The sequence below is a fragment of the Electrona antarctica genome (genome assembly GCF_951216825.1).
Source record: "Electrona antarctica genome assembly, chromosome: 2".
Classification (NCBI taxonomy): domain Eukaryota; kingdom Metazoa; phylum Chordata; class Actinopteri; order Myctophiformes; family Myctophidae; genus Electrona; species Electrona antarctica.
The window spans coordinates 18,423,489-18,434,963 of NC_136807.1; the positions used below are offsets into that span (position 1 = coordinate 18,423,489).

General features: G+C 42.4%; 1 protein-coding gene across 1 annotated transcript in view; it reads left to right on the forward strand.

Annotated features, from left to right (window-relative positions):
• The window catches only part of LOC306935693 (synaptophysin-like), a 12,781-nt gene extending 1,347 nt beyond the window's left edge, over positions 1 to 11,434 (forward strand). The window contains exons 2-8 of the mRNA XM_079518865.1: positions 502 to 567; positions 6,517 to 6,641; positions 7,115 to 7,310; positions 7,502 to 7,693; positions 7,978 to 8,193; positions 9,185 to 9,253; positions 9,589 to 11,434. Of these exons, the coding sequence (XP_079374991.1) occupies positions 502 to 567; positions 6,517 to 6,641; positions 7,115 to 7,310; positions 7,502 to 7,693; positions 7,978 to 8,193; positions 9,185 to 9,238 (849 nt within the window). The 3' untranslated portion in view covers positions 9,239 to 9,253; positions 9,589 to 11,434. The remainder of the gene's footprint in view (positions 1 to 501; positions 568 to 6,516; positions 6,642 to 7,114; positions 7,311 to 7,501; positions 7,694 to 7,977; positions 8,194 to 9,184; positions 9,254 to 9,588) is intronic.
• Positions 11,435 to 11,475: the final 41 nt, after the last annotated feature.

An 11,475-nucleotide genomic window follows, 5' to 3' on the forward strand; every position in this document is an offset into this window, starting at 1 on the left:
TTTTATTTGGTAGGATGAGCTATAGGGAGAAGAGGGATAGGAAATAAGATAAAGATGAGCTATAGGGAGAAGAGGGATAGGAAATAAGATAAAGATGAGCTATAGGGAGAAGTGGGATAGGAAATAAGATAATTGTGAGAAGAACAGGATGCGAGAGAGGGGTAGAAAAGAGAGGACAGGAAAGTAAAGGGGGAGAAGGAAAGAGTAGAGCAGAGAAGGGAAGATAGACCTGTGATAAGATAGTAAAGAAGGGAATATAGGAGAGAATAGGAGAGAGAGAAGAGAAAGTATAGTCAGAGAGGTTGTAGGCTAAAGAGGAGAAGATAGTGGAGAAGAGATGAGAGAATGAAATGTGTTAGTTAGTCTTGAACTGAATAAATGGCTGATAACTGATAACTAATACTTGCTTACTTGCGTATGTCTGTATTATGTTCTAACTCCCCCACTCTCTCTCTCTCTCTCTCTCTCTCTCTCTCTCTCTCTCTCTCTGTGTGTCTCTAGTTGGTCGCCCAGGGCCAGTTCAGAGTGCTCAAGGTTCCACTGGGATTCATCAAGGTGTTACAATGGGTGAGCCACCTGCCAAACACGCACTGTTGCCATATCAATCAACCCCACATTCAAGCCCATCTGTATACTGGAAGCAAGTCATTGTTTGAAAGGGAAAAATGGGAGGAGCTGAGATCGTTGGATAGGAATATTAGTTAAAAGGCACCATTATGCACATTATCACATTTTATAGAACTGTTGTATGTAGGCTATGTGCATGCCTGTATGAACTGTTGTATGTAGGCTATGTGCATGCCTGTATGAACTGTTGTATGTAGGCTATGTGCATGCCTGTATGAACTGTTGTATGTAGGCTATGTGCATGCCTGTATGAACTGTTGTATGTAGGCTATGTGCATGCCTGTATGCGACGTGTGTAACACGCCCGGGAATCGAACCCTGGGAAGGCACACGAAAGCCAAAAGCCTAAAGGGGAATTCCCCCTTGACCAGGAAAGATATGAGGCTTCTGGTCATCAGGCAGAGGCTCTGTGCCAGCCTGCTGGTGCCTGCCCTGCATGCACTAGGCTAGTGAATGGTGAATGTCAGAACATTTCCTGTTTATAGGAAATAATGATAGAAGTTTGAAACAATGCTGTCTTTCAGAATGACTGGCCTTGGAATTTAGTTTTTTATTGAGACAGTCAGTAGGACTGTAAGAGAGACGGTGTAGAAGAGACAAACAGTATAGGAAAGCTGAGAGAGACACAGGAGAGACAGTAGGAAAGCGGAGAGAGACACAGTAGGAGAGACAGTAGGAAAGCTGAGAGAGACACAGTAGGAGAGACAGTAGGAAAGCTGAGAGAGACACAGTAGGAGACAGTAGGAAAGCTGAGAGAGACACATAGGAGAGACAGTAGGAAAGCTGAGAGAGACACATAGGAGAGACAGTAGGAAAGCTGAGAGAGACACAGAAGGAGAGACAGTAGGAAAGCTGAGAGAGACACATAGGAGAGACAGTAGGAAAGCTGAGAGAGACACAGTAGGAGAGACAGTAGGAAAGCTGAGAGAGACACATAGGAGAGACAGTAGGAAAGCTGAGAGAGACACAGTAGGAGAGACAGTAGGAAAGCTGAGAGAGACACAGTAGGAGAGACAGTAGGAAAGCTGAGAGAGACAAAGTAGGAGAGACAGTAGGAAAGCTGAGAGAGACACATAGGAGAGACAGTAGGAAAGCTGAGAGAGACACAGTAGGAGAGACAGTAGGAAAGCTGAGAGAGACGCAGTAGGAGACAGTAGGAAAGCTGAGAGAGACACATAGGAGAGACAGTAGGAAATCTGAGAGAGACACATAGGAGAGACAGTAGGAAAGCTGAGAGAGACACATAGGAGAGACAGTAGGAAAGCTGAGAGAGACACATAGGAGAGACAGTAGGAAAGCTGAGAGAGACGCAGTAGGAGACAGTAGGAAAGCTGAGAGAGACACATAGGAGAGACAGTAGGAAAGCTGAGAGAGACACATAGGAGAGACAGTAGGAAAGCTGAGAGAGACACATAGGAGAGACAGTAGGAAAGCTGAGAGAGACACAGTAGGAGAGACAGTAGGAAAGCTGAGAGAGATAGTGAGCTGTAGGAGAGGTGGATCTGATCCCGACCTTAACTAAACATCAAGGATCACATCACAGCCTCTCAGGCAGATTAAAAGAATATCTTCAACAGTTTTCTGAAAATGAATTGCTATAGGCTGTCAGTGGTGCTCAAACCTTTTCGGACCACCGAAATGATATGTATTTTGGCCGCAGCAGACCCCCATCTCAAAAATATTTTGTTCCAGGGACCCCCAGAAGCAAATATTTGAGTTATAAAAGGAAGGCCTATGCTTTAAAAATATATTATATTATATTATATTATATTTTTAAAACATATTCAAAAATAGCAGATCTACAAGCTCACAGATGCTTTCCCGGTTTAACGGGTTAAACAAGCTGAAATGTTAAGTTATCATTAGCAGTCTGTTTCGAGTAGACCAGTTCATCCATGTAGCTTTCACAGAGGCGCTAGAATAAAGAAGAGAGAAAGACAGTAGGAAAGCTTGGAGACTGTTGGTGTTGGATGTGATCCAAGAACAGTGGTGTCATGTTCGTAGCACGCAGTACCACGCCGTGGTACCAATAATGTTTTTTACGCGCACTCGCAGGTACGGCATGGTACGGTGCACGTGCGTGCACGCTAAAACGGAGGAATCCCAGCGTCTTTTGGGCAGCCCAGTCAACGGAGCTCTAGTGCTCTTGCCGAGCTATAGGCTGCTGAAAGACAGCCTATAGCTGCTCCTCCGACAACAATAGATCATTGACTGGCTCATTTGCACTTTTTTTTTACCAAGCTACAAAAGCTGCAGACGCAACTCGTACATATCAATGGTCCATGTCTGACCTGTTAAGTACCTACTGTAGGCTAGTCTGGATAGGCTGTTCGGTGCACATGTAGGCGCACGCGTGTGCACGTGACGTCGTTAAATTGCCGTGGTACATAGAAAAAAAGAATCACCATTACACCACTGTCCAACACTAGCAGACAGACATGTAGGTCTGGTCTGGTGGATTGCCAATGGTTAGAGGGACATGATACAATATGGGACCATTGGAAAGTGACACCAGAAAAAGAAAAACCTGCACACTCACTTGCTCCAATATAATTTATTGACAAGACATTTCGAGCCAAGGCTCTTCATCTGGTCAATCTGGTCTGAGTTTTGACCCGATGAAGAGCTTTGGCGCGAAACGTTGTCAATAATTATATTGGAGCAGATGAGTGTGCAGGTTTATTCTTCTTTTTCTGGTGTCACTTAATTCCAACCCAGCACCTCCACTAAGTGATGTGCGTATTCTATTAGTTTTTTTAACCAAAAAAAGAAAAACAACTGGGTGCGCAATGGAGGTGCAGAAAAAGTTTAAAAAAAAGTCGGCTGGTGCTTCAAAGATCAAAGGGACTGAAATGCTGAAGAGAAGGCGGCGACTTGCCCTGATGAAGACTCCTTTGTGAGTCGAAACATGTTGGCGTTTTAACATGATTAATAAAGTACCTTGATTTTATATCCACCCTCTCCTTATATGTTTTTGAGTGCCCGCCTAGTTTTTTTTTAACTATTGGAGAGTGACACAAAGGCAGAGACTGTAATAGTATTGTGGAGACCCTGGTTTGATTGATAAGTACACTTACAGTGCATTGTGGTAAAGCTTGGCTTGTGACCATTGTGAGATAGAATGAGTCCACAGTATAATAATATATCGGCTTGAGGACACCCACCCTTGGTTGGTCCTGCATACATTAGTTAGCCATTTGATTCACTGGTTAGTTTTTTGATGAGTTGATCATGAACATTCAGCTTTCTCACCCAACAAGTAAGGGCTTGCCGGGGGTATCACCCTTTTCTTTTCTTGCATCTTTATATTGAGGCGTGCACTGGTTGCTTCAAGCAACACCACATCGTTCTGCATATGCACTGGCGTGCACTTGTGCCTACGAGCATGCGTTCCCATATTATCACACACAAAGTAAAACGCTTTAGGCACACATAGCCAAAAGACACAATCATATTTCAAACAATCACACCAACCAATCTATTCCAAGCTGGCTTTATGGCCAGGAAATGGAAGCAGCTATGTAGGTCATGTGCAGTGTCAGCCTAGGGCACGGGCTGCCCTGTGACAGTATCCTTAACCCAGGGGTGCCCACACTTTGACTTGATTTCAAAATGACCAGCTCAACAAGATCTACCCACCCAGTTTTTTTTATTCCATTGCTGAAAATCACACTTGTGTGAAGTGAGGGGCGCTCTTATCATCATACATCATCACATTCCGGCCAATCACATTTGGAATCCTCACTTTTCTGTCTTTTTACTTCACTTTGTAAGCCCTCAGCCAATCAAATCATCGCTATGGGGTACAAACGCACACAAAGCTGGGCATAAGGCACCCCTCAAAAATGTACCTGAGGCGGCTTTGGAATAGCGGCACTGGCATTACCTAGACAAACACACATGGAATGGGTGCGTTTGTCCTCAATTCCAATTCGAATTCACTGCATAACATAGCACATTTTTCATCAGTCAGATATACTGAATATCACATTTTATTTAGAATTATATTATATACAGTACAGTATTATTGTCAAGTTCTACTTCAGTTAAACTCCATGACATAAGGAAACAACTCAATCTTCTGGCTCAATCAACTTTTTATTTTTCCAACTTTGTGATCTGTCTGGCTTCCTCTGTTGATTGGTCAATCAGGTTGTAAACCTTCGAAGACAGGAACAAAATAACATTGCCATTTTACAAAATAATGATAATATTCTTTTTAAACAACTTATTTTGGTGCCAGAGATTAGCTGTACACGGACGGACGGACGGACGGACGGACGGACACACACACACACACACGGACGGAGTGTAAAACATACTCTCCCCATGCTTTCGGCTGGTGGAGACAATTAACAATCAATTATAAGTAAATCAATAGACTCCATGAGGAGGAATATCAGCTACAACTCATACTTTACACTGTACTTTCAAGAGATAATTTTAATTTCTCCTCTCCGTATCCGTTCCCATAAGTACAACAATAGAATAATAGTTCATAGTTGTTGTGACTCACCTCTCCCAGGAGTCATCGTAAAACCATCTGCCAGTGTGTGTATTTGTGCGTGTGCGTGCGTGCGTGTGCGTGTGTGCGTGTGCGTGCGTGCGTGCCCGCACATGATTTACTATTACTAATCCATGGGAGTGGTTGTCCTAGACCTGGCAGAGTTAAGCCAGCTGGCAAATGATGATGGTTATGTTGATGATGAGGATGATGATGAGGATGAAGAGTACAACTGACTGAGAGTCTGGCTCCTGTTTCCATTCATTTGATGTGTCCTGTTCCTGTTATTACTGCTATTAAAGGGACATTTCACCCAGAATTCACCAAATTTATCAGAACATTATTTACTTGTAAAGTGAGCGTAATAATCTGTGTGAGGGGGTGATGTAATAATGACCATCGATGATAGTTGGCATATATATCCTTGACAGCTTTGTCAAGCTATAATTGGCAAGGTGAATATTAAATCACATAACACTGACTTGTTGACTCGTCAACAAGGCGCATGCCCAGTGTGCTGTTTCTGCAAATGTGTTTGGGGCCTGCTTGTATAGAAGTCCTATACTTATGGGGACAAACGATATTGAAGCCCTAGTCTGCAACAAATGTACTGTGTACTGTCACCCCGATGGTATTGGCTGTATAACGGGTGCGTTCTATCCATAGCAATAGCCTTCCCCTTCCTGAGTACCCAGGTCTCATACATTGCAGTCGTACTCTCAAGTCGTACCCCAGCTATTTTTCTGGATACATTGATGATTTTATGGAGTTTGATATGATATGCCATACCAGGAAACAAAACAAAAAGTGAATGCACTCTCCATGAAGGATCAATTAATGGAAGTCTGCAGTCTCAGTCTGCGCATATAAAATGCAGCGTTTGCTGACCTTTCTTATACATGGCATCAGTGAAATTCCATGTCAACTTGGAATCAATCGTACCCAAGTATTCCTCCACAGTCACTACCTTGTCCCATCAATGACTATTTGCTAGTGTGCATGAGCACTAGTCCTAAAATCAAATATGACCTCCTTAGTTTTCTTAATATTCAACTGAAGGAAGTTACTCTTGCACCGACCAGCAAACTCATCCAATGTTCTTCGATAGCTTATCTCATCATCCTCAATCAAACCAACAATAGCTGTGTCGTCTGCAATTTAAAAAACCACAGGTGATCTGAATCACTCCTACAGTCGCTTGTGTACAACGTGAACAATACTGGTGATATCACGCTCCCTTGCAGAGCCCCCGCATTGGTCGTATAGGGAGATATTGCTTTGTTCACCCTGGCATGTTGTACCCGTTCAGTGTAGTCAGGAATGACTCCACCCATCTGATGATATTGGTGTTTTAATGTCCTAATCTCTCCTTTTTTCCCCTACAGTTTTTCTCAATCTTTGCATTCTCTACCTGTGGGAGTTATTCTGGCCTATTCAAGATGTCAGTGGAGTGTAAGAACCGAACAGAGAGCGACCTCGACATTCCAGTGGATTTTGAATATCCATTCAGGTCAGCATGACACACAAAAAACTACAAACTGTTCCTTTAATATCCATTCAGGTCAGTGTGGCATATAAAAAAACTACACCATTCAGGCATTCAGGTCAGTATGACATATGGGTCATCTTTCAGTAGGAGACTCTGGCGGAGTCCGGAAAGGAGACTCCACCGGAGTCATCAAATTATTGGCTTAGGAATGCGACAAAAACTAACGTGAATTTAAGATTTCATGGGTTGTGTAATTGATTTAGCAATTTTTTGGGTGAACTACTCCTTTAAAGCTGCAATCCGAAACATATTGATGAATAACATGCTATTTTAACTACATTATATGAGTATGTTAATACAATATAACTACGGTAGTACATCTGCAGTGGTTGGAGGTGGTCTCCCTACTATTCCATTGAGAACAATAACTCATTTTTCCTTCACTTTTACCTCTCTCTCTCTCTCTCTCTCTCTCTCTCTCTCTCTCTCTCCAGGCTCCACCAGGTGTATTTTGATGCTCCTACCTGTAAAGGTGGTCCAGAACGCTTGTTCCTGGTTGGAGATTATTCTTCTTCTTCTGAGTTCTTTGTGACCATTGGAGTGTTTGCCTTCCTGTACGCGACTGCTGCTCTCGCCGTTTACATCTTTACCTATGAAAAGTACAAGGAGAATAACAAAGGACCACTCATAGTGAGTAATGTCTGTCTGTCTGTCTGTCTGTCTGTCTGTCTGTCTGTCTGTCTGTCTGTCTGTCTGTCTGTCTGTCTGTCTGTCTGTCTGTCTGTCTGTCTGTCTGTCTGTCTGTCTGTCTGTCTGTCTGTCTGTTAAAGAACATGCAAAAATTGTGTGTGTGTGTGTGTGTGTGTGCGTGTGTGCAACAGGACCTGGGGGTGACAGCAGTGTTTACATTCATGTGGCTGGTGAGTTCAGCAGCATGGGCTAAAGGTCTGTCAGACGTTAAAACAGCCACCGATCCTGACAAGGTCCTCACTCTCATCAGCGCCTGTGAGGACCTGGCCAACCGCTGTCGTGAAGTCCACGACCCGGTCATGTCTGGACTCAATACATCTGTGGTAAGATACACTATTTCCACTACTACTGTCTACAACATCTATTTTCACTTGCCAGAAAAGAGAGGCTGACTAAAAATATCAGTTTTAACCACTTAAATTCTATTTTAAAGAATAGCGAAAATAGCAGATATTCAAGCTCACAACACATTGTGAGCTCGTAGATCTGATATTTTCTGATGGTAGCTGGGTAGAAAATGAGTCAGGAGTTCAGGCACTTGATACTGCGGTGCAGTAGTGGCATTAGCAAGATTGTGACCACGCCCCTCGTCTGTCATCCTCTCCAGGCATTTGGATTCATCAACCTGATTCTGTGGGGAGGAAACCTGTGGTTCGTCTTTAAGGAGACAGGAATCATTGCTCCGTTCATGAAAGCCCCGCCTCCCCAGGAGAAACCACCTGCAGGGGATGCTTACGCCCAGCAGCCGGGTTACGAACAGGACCCTTATGCCCAGAACCAGGGGGGCTACCAGCCAGACTACAGCCAGCAAGGTTACAACCAGGTAATGAGATATGCTGTATTATGTGATAAATATTAGATAGTTAATTTGAATGAGTTAAATGTTAACAGAGAAGTACTATGGCCACCACCCACTAAGGACACAACCTACAGGTGTAAGTAGTTAGGTATAGCTGGTATAAACGGTCATCAAAAAAACAACTACTGCATTTCAAATGGTACCCTTTGATTGAATGGCGATATAAACATAACTGACACAAGATAACCAGCACAGCGCAGAATTACCGTAAATATTGAATGTTACGAGACCGCAGACATGTGTTGTTTACTCCTGTTGCAGTGTTGAAGATTCGGTACCCATGCTTTCATTTTCTGCGGCGCAAAAAATGAAAGCCTGGGGAAACGCATTGGTCGCTCTGGTCTAGAAGTGGGAGTCAACCCTTCAGCGTGGGCGTCACTCCAAATGATGTGACGTAGCGCTAACCTAACACGTTAGCTCAGGCTAGGCAACGCCTAGCTGGCCCAAGAAAATTACGTTTACATCTGTTTACATTCTCCGTTCATAAAATGAGTGCTGTGATTGGTAGAAAAAGTCCATTTCCAAAGGAAGTACATACGCGTTTATAGACACTCTCTGCATAAAGGTACAGTCAGACAGTCGCGTCAGAATGCTGCATTTGCCGATGCGGCAGATGCGACCATTTCTGTCAATTTCTTTATCTTCTGGGGCTTTAGCCAGTTCCAACAAAGTGCCGGTTTTACGGATGTGTAGTGTAGTGTGTGTGTAGTAAACCTGGCTGCTCCGCTCCGCTGCCTCCGCACTCTCTCACATGCTCTGATCCATATCATGTCAACTTAGTGATTGTGTCCATAAAAAGCTATAAGCACAATAATGTACAGCGAAGCATTATTGGGAAATTGGGGCAGAGCAGGACATCGACTTCATTCCATGAACAACAACATTTATATTAATTTATATTAAATGCTAACATTCCTGTTTAGTGAGCTGTACTTCCTGTTCCTGTCCTCTACAGGAAGCGGAATATGGCCAGCAGGGGGCACCAACCTCCTTCTCCAATCAGATGTGAGCACACTGGAAGTAGGTAAGTCACATAGGAAAACACTCCATATCGGTAGAGGGTGCTAAGTCCACGGGTTCATGTACTTTTTCATTTGTATTGTAATCTCCGTAGGGGAACTGTGTACTGAACAGTCTGGGTCAGTTCTGTAGTATATCGGAACAAATCTGATCTCTGAACTAATTTCACGGGTTCAACCAGGTTATGGGTCTGAAAAATGTCTTGGAACAAAGGTAAGTGGTCCATTATGGATTTGATCTGTCACTTTGTACCGTGAAGAGCTCAAGACTTAAAGGGGCTGAATTATGAAATGGGAAAAGTATTTTACAGATTATTTATTTTTCCGTCCCCTTCCACAGAGTGGCGTTGGAGTGAACATCGAGTGGGTCGCCTGCAACCTACCCACAATGCAACACTCTTGTATGTCTGTGCCATTAGTGTGCTGATAGGGGGTGGGTGGTGTGGCAGTAGGTAGGTGTCATGATAAATATTGTGTTTATGACAGAAGGGAATTCTAATGAATAACTAACTTGAACATTGCACCAAAATGACTGAAATCGTTATGAAAAATATAAAATGCATAATAAATTTATTGAACAATGGATGATAATGTTGCAAAAAAAGTCATATTATTGAAAAACATTGGGAGAATGTATTTGTTTGTGTTGTAAAAAAAATATCACTATTTACAAATATATAAATATATAGACAACATTTTTTATTATTACGTATCAACCTTGTTTGAAATATTAAAAACAAAAAGACAGCAGACAGTGGTAGACACAAAATGGCTCCTCTCTACAGTTCAAACTGGTTTTATTTAGGTTGTTTTGGTGATAGTTTATGCTCCGGAGCACAACGGTGTTGCGTGCGGAAAATAGCAGGCCGACAACAAGCCGACAACACGTCGCTAATGCGACACCTTATGAGTTTGTAGGTCGGCTATTTTCAACGAGTGACACAAAGTATGAATCATAACAGAGCATAACAGAGCTTTGTTGTTTACTTGTCCATCATATCCAGACTGACTCCTTGCCAGTGTGTGGTGAGGAGAGTACGCTGTCAGAAAGTTAGCTATTTAATCTTTTATTCACTGTTAAAAACACATCCTTTGTTGTTTGTTTAAAAAGCAAAGGTCAGTAAAGGAGATGAGCTTGCCTGTTGTGAAAAGAAATTTAATTAAAAAAATTAAACTAGTAAAAAGGTATTCATTTTTATGAACTTAATTTAAATCAGTTCATTTCTTAATTTCTAGTTTGTATCGGTTTAATTAAGACAAAATATAAAATTGAACAATTCACCAAAATCTTTAACGCCACCCACTCAGCCAATCAGTAGTGGGCTGTTTCTGATTATGATAACATCATCATGTACTGTAAGTTTATATTTTAACCATGGCCTTGTTTTCTCTCCTGAATCTGTTTTGAATTGTTGAAATGATATTTAGATTTCATGGAAACCACTCTTGAGCATGGTGACTTGTTAATGATGATAACTATAATGATAATAACCCCCTTGCGGTTGTGATGTCTGTACAGTATTTGATGTGTGAAGCCAGTTTGATCTAGCCTCAATATATTTTGGCTGTAGGCGTTCTGTGTACAGTGAGATGGGATTTTGTGTGTGTGTGTGTGTGTGTGTGTGTGTGTGTGTGTGTGTGTGCGCGCGTGCGTGTGTGTGAGAACGTGTGCGTGTTGGGATGGAAACTGTTTTTAGTTTCTTGTCCTGTTGCTTTCTGTCTTTCACACTCCCTCTAACCCCTTCTCTCTCTAAAACTATATGTTCTTCCACCTGATTTATGCTCCTTTTTCTCCCCTTCTAGTGTTCTGTCTCTTTTTTTGTACCTTTCTTTCCTGGCATCCTCAACCTAATCTCTTCCTTCTCTGTTTTATAGCTACAGTATGCCGTCGTTCTTTGGTGTTTGATAAAGTCTTGACTCTTGTGGTGACTCTCTCAAAGCCCTCTGGCTCGTGATGTAACTTCCTGTAAAATGAACTGTTCTATTTAACAATCGGCTACCATAATAACAACGATGACGTTGATGATGACCGTGGTTTATGATGTATGTAGGCCTATGAAATACTACCATGGTGAAAAAAACTACAATGTTACATAACCCATGACCCCTGAGGATGTGTCTGATGTGGTGAAATCATATTCTATGGATCCATGGTGGAACGTTTCAATAAAGACCAAAAGACAAGACCGCCGCTGCTTTGTGGCTGATTTGTTTTGATGAACAAATG